The 19,186-nt window shown below is 47.0% G+C and overlaps 1 protein-coding gene across 1 annotated transcript; it reads right to left on the reverse strand.

Annotated features, from left to right (window-relative positions):
• Nucleotides 1-1,427: 1,427 nt before the first annotated feature.
• PtA15_1A365 (uncharacterized protein) lies at nucleotides 1,428-3,158 on the reverse strand (the record flags this gene model as incomplete). Its single annotated transcript, XM_053165385.1, has 3 exons — nucleotides 1,428-1,556; nucleotides 2,528-2,777; nucleotides 3,118-3,158. The coding sequence occupies 3 exons, from the start codon at nucleotides 3,156-3,158 to the stop codon at nucleotides 1,428-1,430; spliced, it is 420 nt and encodes a 139-aa protein (XP_053016582.1).
• Nucleotides 3,159-19,186: the final 16,028 nt, after the last annotated feature.

Consider the following 19,186-nt stretch of genomic DNA (forward strand, 5'->3'; position numbering starts at 1 on the left):
TTTTGGACTATGATTCTGTGTGAGTGTGTAACAACAAATTTATATGTGTTAGCAGTCATTTTACTACTAATCCTGCAGCTTACCTCTTATATCTCATCTTAATTTCCCTGTTATAAAATAAATAAAAAATCATAAATTTTTCAATAATTTACAATACTTTAACAATGTGTTTCAAGCTGCATTTGCAAAAGCCAGCCTGTAACTGCTGTTTTCAGGGGTATTCATTTATCCCTCAAGGCTACCTTTAGCTTACTATTTTTTTGATATTTTATGATATGCTACAGTTATGTGTAAATTTAACAGCCCACCGTTGTAGCACATAATTACCTCATGCCAAGGGCTGTCATGGCCTTGCTTGGCAAGATCTCACACCCACTACAGAGTGCTTTTTTGAGCTCAAATCTGCTCATGATGATTCATGGGTTTGGCTCAGGAGTTAAGCAGTGCAGCTTTGAAACATGCAGGGAGAAAATTGGCCAAATAGTTCCCAAACTTGGCTGGAAAAATCAATTTTTTTGTAATTTGGAATGAGCAAAAGGTACATCCAAAAAGAGGGACCATCAAAAATTCATCAAATGGTTAATTAATCAACACTAAAGATCACAGAAAATCAAAAAAAGGACAAGACAAGGATATACCCAAAGGGGAACAATCAAGATTTTATTCAGAAAGATATCAATTATTTAGCTGTGATCTTTATCAAAATTGATTTCTAAAAGTGGATAATGCTTTAGATTCATAAGATAATTTCTGAGATATAGAATCATTTTCAAGTTATGATCCTCTATAGGTTGAGAATGCATAAGGACTCAGTAAGAGTGCGATATATCCACTTGATGGCCGGTGTGTGCCGGTCATTGAGCGGGCTGAGACCCACTCGACGACTGGCGTGTGCCGGTCATCAAGTGGGTTATGTATCCACTCGATGACCGGTGTGTTGCTCCAGGCTGCTGTGTAGAAAGCAGAGCGGCATTCGGACACAGAACAGCGCCCTGGGACCCCTCTCGGCCCGAAACCAGCCTGATGCGAGGGCCTCACTTCTAACCCTCCTCGGGAGCGCGTCTCGGCTCTCACAAGCGGTGGGGGTCTCCAGCCATGGCCCGCGCCCCCACACCCAGAGCGCCGGTCCTGTATAGGCCCACTCTTCGGACATGCAGACGCAGGACACCCGCCAGCCCAGAGCCTGCGCGCCTCGCTCCCACTGCTCCATAACTTAAAGGGATGCACACTCCACCCCACGCGAATCATTCCTTCAATCCATTACACTTTCTTCCCAGCTGGCAATAACGATGTGACAAGGCGCAAAGAAACCATAAAAAAATTATAAATACATACGCAGAGAAACGAGAACCACGAGAGGATGCATGTGTGTATCTTGTGTCAGATACATGACCTGCCGGATGGGCGTTGTGGCACGGCCACAGACATCAAGAGTGCGCCTTGGCCAAGCAGAGGTTGGGCACAGGGCGATGTGGACATGCGCGCTCCGCGATTGCGCGATGGATGGCGGGGCCACTCATGCCAGGGCGGTTTTGACGGCAGCAATCTCGGCGCGTCTACGAAAGCGGGGGGCCCACGGCCCAAAAGCCAACCCTAAGCGCTCCCACACGCACACAAACACACGAAAAGGTGGGGGACGTAAAGATCGGAGAGGGAGGCGGACAGACTGGCGACGTCCTCGAGCTGGCGGGTCTCTCTGGCGAGGGCGAGGAAGGCCTCGATCTGGAGCTCCTGCTCGAGGAGCACGGAGAGGTTGACCAAGCGCGCATGGGTAGCGTCTGTGGGCCTGTTAGGGTCAGCAGGGTCGGCAAGGGAGGCGGAGCTGAGGGTCATGAGGTGGCGCCGATGGCTCGGGGTTTGAGAGGGCCCGTCAGGAGTCGTCGTTGTCGTTGGGGGAGAAGAAGAGGGTTTGGGGTGGGGCGTGGGCCGGGAGTCGAGCAGACCCAGGGAGCGGATGAGGCCCATGTGGTGGCGCAGGAACAGGCCGGCGCGGGCGGCGATGGCGGCGATCAGGCGGGCCTCGGCGCCCGGATCAGCCGGGCCGAGGGCGACGAGCTTCTTGGAGAGTTGGTCAAAGAGGGCGAGGTTGGAGAGCAGCTTGCGGCGGATGGAGAGCAGCTTGAGGGGCGTCGACGGGCCCGGCGGAGTCTCGGTCGAGCCTGGATGTCTACACACACACACACACATACATACGCTCAGTAGTGTGACGGGGGGCTGAGAGTAAGACCACCCACTTGGCCCCCGCTAACGCCTCCTGGAACTCCCCGATCGCCCGCTCGATCTCCTCCTGGACCTGCTTCAGACTGCTGTAGAGGGCCAGGTACTCGGGCGGTTTGGGGGGACAGGTCATGGCCTGGCGACGGAGGACGACAGCGAGACAGTGAGCACAGACCCGGACGCCCTTTGTGGGCGTTGTTGTTGAGGAGGAGGGGGAGGGGTTGTGGAGGGGGGCAGCGATGAGGTGGCGGATGGAGGCGCCGGGGCGGTCGGGGAGGAGCCCTGTCTGGTGGCTGTCGTCGTCGAGGACGCGGATAGTGTTGCGGTGCAGGAGCGGGTCCCAGTCGACGCGGATCAACGAGGAGCATCTGCGGGGGCCGGCGGAGTGGGGCTTGAAGCAGACCAGCTGACCACAGAGTCTGCAGTGGTGTTTGCGGATCCGGAGGTCGAAGGGCGTGTGGCAGAGCGTGCAGTCGCCCGCCGAGGTGTCGTCCTGCCACCGGACGATGGCCTGCTCGTGGGCGCGGAGCGAGCCTGGCCGGGCCGCCAGCAGTTCGGAGCTGATGGTCAGCAGTTTCTGCGAGAGATTGTTGGTGGTGGTGGTGGTGGTGTTTTGGGGCTGGTGTGGGAAGTGGAGCAGGATGAGTTTCTCGAGCCGTTTCTGGAGCCGGGCCTCCTCGAGTCTCTTCGCCTCCTGGCGGGTTCTCCTTGCGGCGACGAGCTGGTCTGTGCGGTCGCAGTGGGTTATGTATCCGCTCGATGACCAGTGTGTGCCGGTCATCGAGCGGGCTGAGACCCACTCGATGACTGGCGTGTGCCGGTCATCGAGTGGGTTATGTATCCACTCGATGACCGGTGTGTGCGGGTCATCGAGCAGGCTGCCGGGTCCGTTTCTGATACTCCTTGCTGCTGAGCTTGACCTTCTTGTCCATCTCAGCCATCAGGTCTTCCAGGCCTTTCACCGACGCTCATTCGGCCGCGCCTTTGTCGACGAACTCTTGCCAGTTGGCGCCGCGCCTCGGGGCTCTGTCTGGGTGGCCTTGTTGGACCGAGGGGCGTGCTGAAGGCGTGGCGTGGGGCGTTCTTGGTTGGTGTTTCGCCAGGGCAATGGGCGGGCGTGGTATGAGGAGCGTCCCCGTGGCAGTTACGGGTTGGCGAGGCGTGGTGTGGCGAGAGGTGTGGTGCGGTGGTGCTGGTGGGTATGTATATAAGGGGAGGGAAGTGGGACCATTGATCCGCAGGGGATTCGGTTTCGTCCGCCCCCTCCCTGGGAGCCCCCTAACTGCTTGGTTAGGCCCTCCCTGGACAGCTTACCAACCGGCCCACTTTTGCTCGTTGCTCCGGCACAGCTGGAGGGTCATCCATAGGGCCTTCGGGTCTTCGGGGATATTCAACGTGCCAAGTGAGATTAAGGGGCACGTTTTGCCCCATTTTGTGAGAAAAAAACACCCCAAAACTTAGATCTACAGATCTAGAATTCTGTGGATTTAAGAAAGTGGGATAATTATATTGGTGCCAAACGGGGCCTGAATGTGAAGGTGTAAAACAAAAAACATAACCTTACAGAGGCCTATAAAGTCTGGGTGCCTCTCAGGCCAAGATCACCATTAAGGGATGATTTCTTACCAGAGGGAGGCCAAACTAAAATTAAACCCTGCAGCGGCACAGCCGCCTTAGCCTCTAGTAAGGGCTAAAAACAAAAAATAGGACTTGTAGGTCTGCATCTTCAATGAAAAATGTTTACCAGATACGCTCCATGTATTATATTTGTTTCAGAGTTGCAGGTACCTGGTATACCCGCCCAGCACACGCCAGTGGGTGCTGGGTGCGGGTGCGGGTGTCAAAAATTTGCAAAATTTCAGGCGGGTACCCGCACCTGCAGTGGGTACCTGGGTGCAAGAGACCATCTCTACTGGTGATTAAGTGGGGTGAATTGGGGGCAAGCCCTTTCATACATTCAAGGTGCCGAGGGCTTCACAATGGTAAGGTTCAAGAAGGCAGTTTCAAATTTTCATTCAGATATCTTATTGTGATCAGGAAAAAGAGTACAACATTTGCAAGTAAAATCAATGATCCAGCTACAATAAATTTAGCCACAGCCTAAAACTGGATCAATACAATTCAATACAATATTCTGGGTTTTTTCATATCGCAACGTCACCGTGTTACCTTTTTTTTCAGTTACTGTTAACGGTAACAATTCTTTTTGCGCCTTGCACGTATCAAAACAAGTCAATTTTTGTAAGATTGTTACCAGTATGGTAACACAAATAACGCAACAATGGTGTTTTTCCAGCCAAAAAAGGCTAAAAAAAGCCAAAAAACCCACAATACCACTGCAATATTGACATTAGGGGGTTTCAAAGTTGGCCAGATGCAACTTGCATGCACTTTTGCAAGTCGGTGTTCAAGTTCATTCTTGAACACTGAGTTGCAAAAGTGCATGCAAGCCACACTGTACTACACCCTCTAAGCCTGCTTGAATGTTTTTTTTGAAATTTGGTCTTCAATAAAAGCCTTCAACACCAACTTGCAAAAGTGCATGCAAGTCGTGCATGGCCAACTTTGAATCCCCCTATTATATCAGCAGCAATATTGTAATGGCGGAAAATAGAATTAATGATCTAAATCTACTATTGGTAATGCACTGCTGTTACTGGTAACAGTAACAGTAACATGCCAAAAATTGATATGATATTGTTATGTTACCGTTACTGGTATCATATTGACCCAGTGTTGCCACAGGCCAGTAGAATAGCACAGTTTAATGCCACTAAGACTACATATATCTTATATCAGCTGACACACAAGTCAAATTTTAAAAACCACAGCTGTTTTCACATTAGAGATGGAACTAGAGGCCAAGGCAGCTTTTCCGCTGCAAATTGTAGGCTCAGTTGCAACACCGGGTCAATACGATTTGATACGATATTGAGCCCAATTTTGTATCGAATCGATCCCCGTTATCTAAACGGACCGTTACCGTTAGCAGTAACGGCTGTTTCTGTGGCCGGGGGGTAGCGTAACGAGGGCGGAATTTTTTTTGGGCTGAGGATGCGGTAACGAAACGCGCTGCAACGCGTGGTAGCGCCCTGTAACGCGTTTGACCCCTGTACCCCCCTGAGTTTCAGTGTCACCCCTGCAGTTTAATGGAATGCATTGTGAATAACTGTCCAGGATAAAGTCCATTACCCAACAGGATCTCTCAAAGCAGTCTGTAGTCATTTGATTCTCAAGAAGCCTTGTATTTGCTGTTCAAACTTCATTGTTGCCATTGTCCATTATAATCAAACTCATCAACAATGCCACCAAAATCAAACAATCAAACTAATAGTACCGAAGACGCGAATGCCAGCGGATACGCGACGGACCAGTCTCAACTCCGTCGCTCCAATCGAGCTTCTTCTGTGACTGTCGAACCAGGCATGGTCCCAACTGGCTCCGACTCCCGGCTCAAACTGACCAAACCAGCTAGAAAGGTGGCGGCCCCTTCTTCGGAATCTGGCGCTTCAACAGCCCCGGGCCCCAGGGTTAGGCCGAAGAAAAAAAGGGTAATTGAAGAGGAGTCGTCTGCAACGGAAGCCTCCCCTGCTATTATTGTCAAAAAAAAAACAAAGCCAAAGAAGACAACCACAAAGAGCTCAGCGGGGCAGGACAAGGTGCGTGTAGAAGGGTGATCTTACATTAAAAATTATGTTGACAATATTTCTTGCGTGTTTGTTAGTTGAACTCAAACGGCGAAGCCCATGACTTCAGTCAGGATACAGATGCGTCGATTGAGATTGGTCCGAGGGAAGCTAAAAAAAAAATAGAAAAAGAGTGTGACGATATCTTGGATTACTTTGAAGAGCCGTTTCGGAAGAAAAACGACAAGATAAACACTCCGATAAATTATAAATGTAAATGGTGCGGAGAAATTTATCGTGCGCATGCGACTTCTAGAGGGAACTTGAAGGTACATCGTGATGGTTCCAATCAGTCCGAAAAGAAGAGCCACGGCTGCGCAAGGCGAGATGAAGCAAAGAAGAGAGGTGCAAAATTACCTCTCTCAGTGGCTGAGCGCAATCTTGCCCAAGCCAATGGCGGGGGTGATCCTAAGCAGCCCGCCATCAGCGGTTTTCTTCAGAACAAGCAGATCTTTGTCAATCGGGTTCTAAACCAATTGATAATGATCTGGCAGATCCGACAGGCACTGCCATGGTCTCGGATTGAAGACCCAACACTTCGTGCAGCCTTTCAGTACACAAATCCAAAGGCTTTTCTATACGGTCAAAGGTGGTCGGCTGATGAGTCCAAAAAGTTGTACTCAATGCTCAAGAAGACAGTTTTTGACGAGTTGAATGTAAATTTTCTACACTTCCTTCTTGTGAATATGAGTGTATAACTGATACTGTTGTTTTTTGATGAAGAACCTCAACACCAAGTTCACCCTGATCCATGATGTATGGACAACAAAGGGGAACCGGTTTGCCTTCATTGGTGCCTCAGTGGCTTACGTCAATTCAGACTGGGAGTATACAGTCCGACATTTGACTCTGAAAATGATTCCATGGAAACATTATGGTCATTTGCTTGCGCGGCCCATTGCAAGCCTCCTCAACAAGAAGAAGTTGTTTCAAAAGATGTTGGCGCAGACTACCGACTCTGGCTCCAACAACAACACCATGGCCGACGAAATGTATAGCTTGTTATATGCCAATGAGCCGCCAAACACAGACTCATGGGATCCAATGACTATGCACATCCGGTGCTTCTGTCACAAGCTGGCCTCAATGCTTTATCACTAAAAACTCTTCCTCCAGAAAAAACGAAGGAGTCTGTCTTAGGATTCTTCCCCATTCTGGGGAGAATCTCCGAGGAGGCTGAGGAAGATCTCAATGGCGCGGCTGGATTAGCGGCTCCTTCAGAATCACCGGCCCTCGCACCTTCCCTCATAGATGATTGTGCTTCTGAAAGCGACTACGGAAATGCCAATGATGAACTCTCTGATACGGATACCGGCAACTCTCGCGATGCTCTCAATGGCAATCAACCTGCCGCTGCAGCAGCTACGGCAAAGCACAATAAGACTAGCGAGATTCAAGTACTCATCAACAAGCTTGATACGGTGATCAAACAGATCACCCGATCTGCCGCTCAGCGAGGCAGTTTTGATCGTATGGCAGCAAAATTAGGCGTAAAGGTAGCGCCATTGATTGCCGGTTATGGCATCCGATGGAACATAAAATACGAAAGCCACCGCAAAGCCATTGATGCCAGAGAAGTAATTGACCAACTTCTTAAGGAAGATCAACAGCAGAACAAAGCTGGAATATTCAATGATGTACTGTTTTCTCCTCGAGATTGGAAAAAGATTGACGACTTGAATCGCGAGCTTGAGGTATATGGGTTTCATGCTAAACATAATTGCTCTGCTATTATACTGACACAAAAAACATCCACAGGTCTTTGTCAAACTAACCTTACACATGGAAGGAAATCAGGGGACCGGCGCGCATGTGATACCGAAATATCTAGAGCTTAAGGAGCAGCTCTCCGGAAAAGTGGACCGGTCAAAAGAGTCCGACATGCTGTATCCAATGTACTGCTCAATGCTGGTGTGTGTGGAGAAGTACTTGGCCGAAGCCATGGCGTGTGAGACACTCCAACTGGCGACTATTCTGCATCCGTGCTACCGGATACATATCTTCAAACTTGTGTTTGGACCAGACAGTGCCGAGGTCAAGGAGTGCGTTGAACTCCTCAATCGCAGATTCAAGGATTACAAGGAAAAACCAGTCTCAACATTGGACGCCCCCGAAGCAGAGGTCACCCTCATTGAAGAACCACGGGACTCGGAGACAGAGCCGTCCTCACTCATGGCTCGCCTGGCATCTTCTATGGCTCAGAAGCCAGCAACTCCGCACGAAAACGAGGTTGAGACATTCCTCAAAGCAGATCTGACCTTCACCAGCAAGGAAATACACGACAAATCCACTCCGTTGAGGTGGTGGAAGGCCAACTGCACCACCTATCCGGCACTCTCTCGCATGGCCCGCGCATACCTCGGTTGCTCGGGCAGTTCATGCGCAGTCGAGCGATTATTTTCGGCTGCTTCTGATGTTTGCAGCAGTAGGCGAGGTGGCCTACTCCCTTCAACCATGTCTTGCTGCGTCAGCAGCTTGATGTGGTTGAGGGAGCAAGTCCCTCTCACTGGTGACTTTGAGGAGGCGGGAAGAGCATTGGCAGCTCTGGTTCCTGCACCCAAGAAGAATGTGGGCGCTTGAATGCCAAATCCTTCTTTTGTACATAGATTTCGTTACCAGTAACAATTCATAAACACATCTCCCAATATCGTATCGAATAAAATTCTAACCTCTGACGCAAAAAAATATCGTATTGCGCCCAAAAAAATAACGTAAAAATATTAAATTAGCGGTAGCGCAAAGCCGTTACCAGTAACGGCAACGGTAACGCACCAAAAACCGATACGGTACCGTTACGATGCCGTTACTATTATCGTAACTACCCAGTGTTGTCAGTTGTCAAACTGACACAACACAACAAAATATTGGACCAATCATTTGTATTGTATTGATTTTCCACTACACAAGAACTTGACCTGGGTGTATTCTATACAATCAAGAAGACAATAAATCTTGATTTTATTTCCTAGTCTAACCCAAAAATATCTGGAATCTTGTATTGTGTCGCCACTGGGCCTCTACACTACAGTATGCTACAGGGGCATGTGAGCTTCTAATCTGCTTTGCGGTACTATAAAGCATATTTAGTGACAAAAAAACACCAAATAACTCTGCAGTGCAGCTTGGTAGGAGGTATTGCTACTTTGTGGCCTGTGCACATAGCGCTAGCAAACAAGCAGAAATTTGCTACACTACATTAAGTCAGATCAGAATTTTGCTACTTTAGGCCACACTAATTCTATTGGCACAGCTGGACCACTCTTGGTTTTAATATTAGGACAGTTGGAATATAGCAATTGAGGCCCGTTGCTAGTTTTTGTATGCACTTGAGTGCTGCCTGTTGGTTTGGAAAATTCATTCATTTCCCAGCCAAATTAGCTTGGTCAGCAACAGAGCTTCAGGTGCTAAGGTCATAAAGTTAATACGTAGGTTGTTGGCTGCTACATTCACAGCAGACATTTTGCAGCCTTAGTTTTTGTGTTACATCTTGGAACATTTTCAAGCTCACACATGCACAACTGAAACAAAAAGAAAATTGGGACTCCAAAGATTTATAACAAGCATGCAAGAAATCCAATAAGTGGAAATAGATCAACTATTAGTTTTTAGGAACTTAAAAGATGTTCATGTGTTTGCAAGATTCAAGCTTGCAACCACATGATCTCACTTCAAGACTTTGGGCCAATAACCATGTACTATGGGACTTAGGTCTTACAGTAGAAAAAATAGTTTGGGTTCCCATGCAACAGGGTGCCAGTTGAATTTTGGATGTCAACTTGCAGTGGGAATGGCACCAGCAGGTGCACACAGCATGCAAACACTACAGTAATTGATGTTGACTTCACCATGCAGCATCTTGATGACCATAGTGACTTTCATTAACTACAAGTAACCACACTTGACACCCAACCACTCCCCCAATGACCAGAAACCATATCAAGGGGGAGGGGGAGCCATGCTTGCCTCTTGATGGCCAACAAAAGCCTGCCCTCAAGAGGGACCAGCTCTTGTGTTGGCTGGTAAGTTGTAACAGCCACTCACCACGTTATAAATGGCCATTGTGAGGAGCATGTCAGTGTAAGGGTTGGGAGACCCTTCACTGTTCGGAGGCGGAGGGACAAGGCAGTGAGGCCTTGGAGCAGTTCTAGAAAAAATCTTGGGGGGCTTTATTTCATAGAGCTAGCTCAGTGAGAGAGGGATCAGTCCGGGGTCTCTCTGTACATACAAGATGAATCATAGAAGAAGGAGAAGAAAGGTAGTGAGAAGCTTACCTAGCTCAGTGAGAGAGGGATCAGTCCGGGGTCTCTACTGAGCTAGGTGGGAAGCAGGGAAGTGAAGACTATATAGCTGAGAATCAAATACAAGCTGATGTAATCAGGGATAGTCTTGTGTAACATTGTGAAACCCAAGGGGAGCGCGGGCTTCACAGTCAGGATCTTCCGGACATTGAGAGAAGTACAAACTCACCTCAATGGCCTATTTGTTCCGGACATTGGGGCAGATTTTACTCCTCTCAATGAACAGAGCAAACCAGTCATCAAGAGTACATCAATGGCCGGTTTGTTCTGGTCATCAGGAGGAGTAAACACTCATCGTGATGGCCGCTCTGTTCCGGTTATCAAGAGTAGTGTACTCCCCTCAATGACCGGATTGTTCCAGTCATCAGGAGGAGTGTGCTACCCTCAATGACCGGATTGTTCCAGTCATTGAGAGGAGTCTACTCCCCTCAATGACCGGATTGTATGACCGGATTATTCCAGTCATTGGGAGGGGTGTACTCCCCTCAATGACCGGATTGCTCCAGTCATCCAGAGGAGTGTACTCCCCTCGATGACCGGATTGCTCCAGTCATCCAGAGGAGTGTACTCCCCTTGATGACCGGATTGCTCCAGTCATTGGGAGGAGTGTGCTCCCCTCGATGACTGGATTGCTCCAGTCATTGGGAGGAGTGTACTTCCCTCAATGACCGGATTGCTCCAGTCATCGAGAGGAGTGTACTCCCCTCAATGACTGGATTGTATGACCGGATTGTTCCAGTCATTGAGAGGAGTGTACTCCCCTCAATGACCGGATTGTATGAACGGATTATTCCAGTCATTGGGAGGAGTGTACTCCCCTCGATGGGAGTGTGCTCCCCTTGATGACCGGATTGCTCCAGTCATCGGGAGGAGTGTGCTCCCCTCGATGACCGGATTTCTCCAGTCATTGAGAGGAGTGTACTCCCCTTGATGACTGGAACAGAGTGTTGATTGAGAACTGGATTGTTCCAATCATTGAGAGGAGTGTACTCCCCTCGAGGCTTGATGACTGGAACAGAGCATTCAGAGAGAGAAGTACATACTCTCCTCGATGGCCTGCACATCTGGCCATCAAGAGGAGGGTCAATGAATAGACTCCTCTCAATGAGGAGTGGTTCAGCCGCCATTTTGACCGCGCCAACTATTTATTGTCTTTAGTCATGTATGTGAGTGTTCCATACAAGCAGGTTGTTGGGGTCATTTTGACCATCACTTTATCATTACAGCCCTTTACAGCCCCAAATTACGCTGTTTGGCCAGGCTGGATCTGCAGGAACCTGTCCCGGAGAGGGTGGAAGCTTGGCAAGGGAGACGGCAGCGGGGCGGCAGCAATGTGGCATTTAATGTAATGTGGAAACGGGGACGTGTCATGTTGAATGGAGCTGGCCATGGCATAGCCGTGGCAACAAGTGTGGCTGGATCATCCCAGTGGAAGAGTGGGTATATAAGGAGGGAAACATGAAGCAGAAATGTCCCCCAGGGGTTCCAGTTTTGTTCGCCCCCTCCCTGGAAGCCCCCTAGTTGCTTGATTAGGCCCCTCCTTGTCAGCTCTTTCACAGAGTCTTTCACAACCGGCCCTTTTTTGATTGTTGCTCTGGCACAGCTGGAGGGTCATCCATAGGGCCTTTGGTCTTTGGGGATATTTTCAACAGCTGTGTTTATTTTCTAAATTTTGTGCTCTTCTGTTGTGCAATTTCTAAATCCAAAATACGCCAAAACTTAGATCTAGGTTTCCACATTTGTGTGGATTTAAGAAACTTGGATCAGGTATTTTTTTCCAGGTACCTTGTGTCTGTGGGCAGGTACCTGTCAGCATCCAACAGGTTACAGTACCTACTGGCAGGTGGGGGTGCATGTGTCTGGCTTGTGTACCCCCCTATAACCACCCTCATAAGGGCTGGCCATCCAGGGTGTACATACTTCTCTCAATGGCTGGTACAGTTCAGTCATTGAGAGGAGTATATACTCCCTTGATGTGGTCTGTACTGGCCATTGAGGGGAGTGTGTTCCTCTCAATCAACAGAACAGACTGGTCATTTAGCGAATTAGGTACTCCTCCAGTTCAGCCATTGAGGGGAGTAGGTCTCTTGATGACCAAGCTGTTCCAGTCACCAAGAGGGGTACTTACTCCCCTTGAATTGGGGAGTAAATACTCCTATCAATGACCGGAATGGACCTGTCATTGAGGGGAGTAGGTACTCTTCTTGATCACCAGAACAGCCCGGTCATCAGGGGGACTACCTTTGTACTCTTCTTGATCACTGGATTTTCATTCCTGTCCATTTAAATGCAAAAAAGACAGGCCATTATAGTGGCATTGATATGGTTTGGCGGCCATCCTGTTACCTGTAGGCTGTTGGGAGGTATGATTTTGCCAAAGAAAGGGGTTAAACCCGCAGGTACCTGGGCACCTGCTTTCTGCCCTGTGAACAGGTGCAGGTGTGGGTGCAGGTTTTGAGAATATGATGTTTTTATAAGGAGGTACCAGCACCCATGGCGGTGAACTTAACAAAGTCCCTTGAGACTTTGGGGGTGAACTTGCGAAGCAAGCCTCCATCAGGAGGGACTTACCCCTTAGCTCCCCAAACTCGCGCACCAAGAATGGATTTTCAAGGCATTTTGTTTAACCACATCCACTCCAATTTTATTATCTCAATCTCATTGGAACATGCTGCAGAAAATCATACACATTTTTTTACCTCCCATGATCCCCTCTATGTTCTGGTAGATAGCAAACTGTGGAAGCTGAGTTGGGGAGTGTCAGCCTTAGAGTCAGTGTAGCTGACCTAAAGTCTGCCTTTTTTACCTTTTTACATATGAATTGCTTCATATCTTTTCCATCTTAAGAGATATACTTGTTTTGAACTCATATTCTGTTTCCCCATGCAGTTTCAACCCTAGTTACTGTTGAACGTGTGAAAAGTATGGTCCGAGTGAAGTGGGTATTGAACCCACAACCTCGTGTGCTGTGAGAGTCAAACTCACATACTCAGCATTCATGAGTGATGCTCTAACCATTGAGCTAAGTACACATTGCATAGAAATGAGTTTGAGGTGATGACACACATAATATGTGAGAGGTTGCAAACTAAGTGCATTTAACATTGGAATTGTGGTACGCTGCAACTGAGCAGGCAATCTACTCTCAATAGTTACAACTTACCATTTCTTTGTAACTCTACTCCTTCCCTGAGTTCCTGAGTTGTGACACGCATGCGCAGTTGTGACATGTAAGTGCTACCAGGCGCGCCAAACCACATGTACATATTTAATTACATAAGCAAAATGTGAAAATGTTTGAAGTCAGGATCCCCCTTGCCTGAGGAGGATCTACAGACTTCAGCACACCAGAACCACACCCGAGATAACCCAGGATCACCACCAAAGAGATTACCATGCTCCCAGTACACCTACCGTCACAGGCGCCTAGGATATTGACAGTAAGTAAACTCTTTCACTGAACCTTGCTTATCCAGAGTGAAGCTCTGTTTCTCTTGATTGCCTCTTCATTTCTTTAACTCTTTCAATCATCAAAGATCAAAAGGTTGTCTCTGATTAAGACCTATAAAATCAGAGCAGAGTAGTAACCCTACTTCTGAATCCCACCAACATTTCCTTGTTGTGAGTGGAGGCTGTTGCACTCTCTTGGCCTTGCACAGCTGGCATCCAACTTTTCCAGGTTTAGAATAGCCCAGATCAATAATTAAAAGACTTGAAGTCTAGGCCTGATCTTCTCTCTTTCTCTCTTTCTTTCTCTCCTTCTGTTTGTATTTCTTTATCCCAAGAAATCCAACCAGATTCCCCCCTTTTTTCTTGTGTCATGTAGTCACATAAGAGACTCAGGCTCACAGGGAGCACAGGCCCTCTCCATGCAAAATCCTTATTTCGAGTGTTTTTGAAGGATTTTTTTCAACTGGAAGGGATTTTGAGAAGTTACCCAAATTCTTTTGGTTTGAAAGGCACAAGCTAGTCTTCAATCTAAGCAATTTTATTGCAAATCAAGTTAAGGAAGCAAGGAATTATAGAGGTTTGGATATTCCACCCAGCCAAACTCAGATTCTTGGCATGCCAAAAAGGGGCAATAGCGCGCAAGTCCCTCCTGCGAAGGGCTGTTGGAGGCTTGCTTCGCAAGACACACGCCCGCAGCAGCGAGGGCCTTGGGTTAAGTTTGCCATGGCAGGTACCCGGGTGTGAAGTGCCCCATTTATTTCACATATTTTTGCTTTTTATTTGGAATTGGAACTTCATTGAACAATATTTTTTCTGAGAGATAACTCATCTGAAAGACCATCAATAGAAAAATCAAGCATCAACTCTACGCTTAAAAATACTCTGCTTGCATTGTGGATAGAGGATTCGATCTCAATCAAATGAAGGCCAATCTGGCCTGAAAACCCAAAATCATTTACAATCTGAAAGCACTGTGGTGCACTCCATGACTTCAAAATTACCCCACACTGGCGGAACAATTTGAACTTCAAACAATGTGTTCAAAGTCACCAGACATTTGGGCCTTACTAACAAAACCTTGTTTTTCAGCGGAAAAACATGGTTTGAAGACCCAGCAATGTCAAAACTGCTGTGGAAAACACGGTTTTCAGTTATTACAAAATGTTCTATATATATTTTATCCCAGTATCAAGGGTGTAACCGCTGCACTTCAAAAAGTGCAGCACAGCAGTTTTTGGGGCTGCTTTGCTGTGCTGATAATCAGTGGTTGGGTCACTGCGCTAACACTTTTTCATTGCACTGGAAAAAAACTTGTACTTTAGCGCGCTAAATCAGCGGCCAATCAGCATCAAACCGCTGCGCTGCCGCTGAAATCAGTGTCAAATCGCTGAATTCAGCAGCAGTGCAGCAGAAACCCCGCTGAATGCCTGCTGACCACTTTTTCAGCATGGACAATTTGAGGTCAAATGGGAGGCAGAGGGCTACCACTCAGGCAATAGTCAGCGCTGCCACCGGGGCGCTGACACCAAAAAAGCGGTCAGCAGCCGGCAGCAGCCATTCAGTGGTTTTTCTGCTGTGCCGCACTAACGCTAATCGCCAACGTTAGCGCTCTTTTCAGCGCTGCGCTAACACTGTTTGGCGGAGAGAGTCAGCGCCAGATTGCTGAATTCAGTGGTAGCGCAGCGGCCATGGCGCTGTGCTAACACTGATTAGGCTTGGATGTTAGCCCTAAACTGCTGTCACCAGGGAAGCTTTGGGGGCACTCCCCAGGGAGTGCCACAGCTGAATTTGGGGTTAGTTTTTGTCTGAACTGGGGCAGAAGTCCTTACAATGTGATGGTTAATTGTTCAATAACTGGGCAAGAACTATAGACCAATCTAATCTGGAGTGATATGTAACCGTTGGACGTGAACTATCATTCAACTCTGTTGAATACATCTTGAAGTCAAGTTCATGTCAATCCTAACTTCAGTTCTACATTTCAAAATCAGGTAGCTCTTGCTTATCCAATTTTTTTTACATTGGGGTGAACTCCCTTCATCAAACATATATCACACCTGAAACACAACTGCCCAGATTTGGATAAAGAAAATTTGAGAAGTGCAAAATGTTTTAATATTTGCACAAGAGCAGTAGAACTGTATTTTGGCTGGGTACAAAAGGGCAAAACAGTTCATAAATCAACCAGCTGCAAATGCCCCTCTGTTCTAAAAAATGTGTGATTGGTGTGTGATTTGTCACCCTATTGTACGCGCGTACAATAGGGTGAGGGGGTCCACGATTGGATTTCACCAGCAACTTTTTATCACCTCACCAGTAGAGATGCGCACGCTGAAAAATTAAATTTTTAGCCTCACACCAGGAGGATTTTATGCTGGCTGAGCAAAGGAAATGTACTGGTGCCCATCACACCATGAACCTGGGCGGGTCAAGACCGGCCATCAATCTCACACACCTCGTTTATCAATCGGATTCTCTAAATTTTTATGGTCCATGTTGGACCACCAGAAATGGTTTACCTTTTCTGGTGGGCATTTCTGGTGGTGATTTTATGGCCCAAAGGAGGACCAGCAAGAATTTTTTTAAGGCTCCACCAGAAAGTTTTTATCCAATCGTGAACCCCCCTAATAGATTGACAAATCACACATAATTCACACACTTTCCAGACCAGAGGGACATTTCCAGCTGAATTTTTTCCAAACCGTGTCACCCTCATTTAACTGGCAAAAATTCACCTTTGGTCTGAAAAGTGTGTGATTTGTCACCCTATTGTACGCGCGTACAATTATGGTTTCCAAAGTTGGAATTCATGCATGCATAAATGCCTAAATCATAAATTCATAAAAATTCTTTGGCTGGGAAAGCCAAAGATTACTTAAGCAGATTGGTGAGATCCCCTGCAAACAAAGTTTTATGAATTTATGATTTATGCATTTATACATGCATGAACTTCAACTTTGAAGACCATAAATAGGGTGACAAATCAGGCACTTTTCATACCAGAGGGGGACTTCTGCCGAGTAAATGAGGGTAAAATTTAAGAAAATATTAGTGTAACTGCCCTGATGGAATATGATTTGTCACCCTATTGTACGCGCGTACAATAGGGTGACAAATCACACACCAATCACATTCTGTTGAGGCCACAGCAATGGGTACAGGATGATGAAATGGTTCCAACACTATTCAGATTGACTTCATCCTTGGGTAAAAACAATGTGTGAGTGGTGCTTTGCACTTGAGTTGAACTTTGGTTACAGACAATTTGTGTTCTGTGGTCCAATTTAGTTACTACTGATTTACAGAAGAGTTCCAGCTGAGTTATGCATACTTCATATATACTTGTATATCATTTTATGTTTGATTACACATATGATGTAGTAGACATTGCGCTGAGTTATGAAAAAAAATTCAAGGTAAGGCACTCCCTGGGGAGTGCCCCCCAAGCATCCCTGGTGTGTGCTGCGCTAAAAGTGCTGCTTTTGTCAGTGCAGCGCAGTGGTTACATCCTTGCTGGTATGGAGCTCCTATGGTGTCAGACTGTAGGCAGTGCGAGAAGAGAAAGTGCTGTAAAACACAAAAACAAAGCCCTATTGAGCTTCAGGAAAAGGTCTGCTTACTTGTAAATCAGACCGGCGGAGGAAAACTTTCTGTGATGGTCTCCTGAATAGGTCTCTGAGAACTTGAGTTGATGGTAATTATAACAATGATGTGCTGGGTCATATTTTCCACCTACATCAACAACAATATTGCAAGTTTCAAGCACAGCGGGATCTCTGGTTCTCACCAAGCCTATGTATCAGAAGACAAAATTCAATCATATCACTTTCATCCGTCAAGTGTATCTTTCAATTGCTGCAGAAATAATTATATATAATAGATCAACAGAAAGAAGAGAGACAGACCAGATGATTTGAATTTATCCAAGCTTCTCAAAAAGCTGAAAGCCAATGCTTCATCAGCATGGAATGTGCCACTATGAGTTCCAATCAGAGGTGAGTCAAAGTCTTCTTGACCTCTCCAGAAGACATGTTTTCCAAGGCCATGTTGAATGTTCCTATGCAACAGAAGTAGGGGGGGGGGGGTTGGAGAAAGCTTGCTTGGATGGATCAAAGGGACTGTTTGAAAAAGATTTGCTGTTCCAGTGGGTATGTCACAATGTACTTATGCCTGCTGTTGTATCTTGTATTCCTCAAAGATGAGGAGGATGGAAGATAGGAGGCCATGATTGTGGACAAAGGTGTCTGACAAAAGCTTTGCTTCAAACCGTTCCTATCACCCAGGACTAGGGTTGCTCTCTTGTTGTATGAACACTGCTGTGGATGGTCAAGCTGAAATTTTGAAACTGCTTCAGCCCGTTGAGCCTGTACATATATCACAGCCTCAACCAATCCAGTTCTTCAGCACCACCACATTGGAATTTGGAGTGGAGCAACCAATGAAATCAGCAGGCCTCCCTCCTCAACACACCTCAAGTATTCAGGTAAGTTTCAATCTCACCTCATCTTAAGAATTTCCCCCAGCTCCAACTCAATTCCATCCAATTAGCTTTTTCGTACTGTATCTGGCAAGAACTAATGGCTAGCTCAACCATGAAGACTCAAGATGTCATAGACCTCTCTTCAATAAACATCAAACATCAGAAGCACTGGAACCTATGAGCTGAGCTTGCACACCACATTCAGGACACACTCAAGGAGAAGTTTCTACAAATCCTGCATCCAATCTTTGGCCATATAGAGAGGATGACAATGTATGAACTAGACATCAATAGCTGTTTCCAAGAAGCAAATTTGTTTGATCCTCTCAAGACTCAGGCTCTCTTGTGGGAGTGGTTTTCAAGGAAAGGCAATTGGGATATCTTCTACAACACCATGGAGCTATAAGGATCATCCCATTTTTACAAAAGTAAAGGCAACCCGCAAATCAGCCTTGTTGGATTCACGCTTGAAGACACAAAAGCACTACTCAATCTTGACTTCATACCTCCTCCCACTTATAGATGTTTCTCAAGCAAATGGGATACTTCCAACAAACAACTCACAGAGCATCTTGGGATCAAAATGGACAAGATGAGGAAATCACAAGGCTACTCCCCTCTAATTGTTTTGGAGGACTTGAGGGACTTGCTCAGCCAGTCCTCAGCCTAAGTAGGTCCACCATTCTTCCTCTACCTTGATTGGCTAGGCCACTAACCCGAACTATTACTTCTAGGATTCTACTTTCTCTTTACATATGTTTCTGATATCCTTATTTTTACCTGTCCATTGTTTTGACTACCAATCCCGCTGGATGTATGCAATTCTTCTTGCTTTTGCAAATCCATGCCACCAGGAAAAATGTGTTGTCACTCAAGTTCTCAACATTGGGTGACATTGTGTGAATTTGGGTGCAGCTTTGGAGCTGCATCCACTCCACTCTTCCCACCCACAAACATATGCACTTCAGCAGGTCTCCGACTCCCTCTTGGGTCGGTCCTCGCAAGCACTACACGTGCTGGATGACTGGCCCTGGTCTTCAGCAGACTACAGTCAA

Source organism: Puccinia triticina, chromosome 1A (genome assembly GCF_026914185.1).
Source record: "Puccinia triticina chromosome 1A, complete sequence".
Classification (NCBI taxonomy): Eukaryota; Fungi; Basidiomycota; class Pucciniomycetes; order Pucciniales; family Pucciniaceae; genus Puccinia; species Puccinia triticina.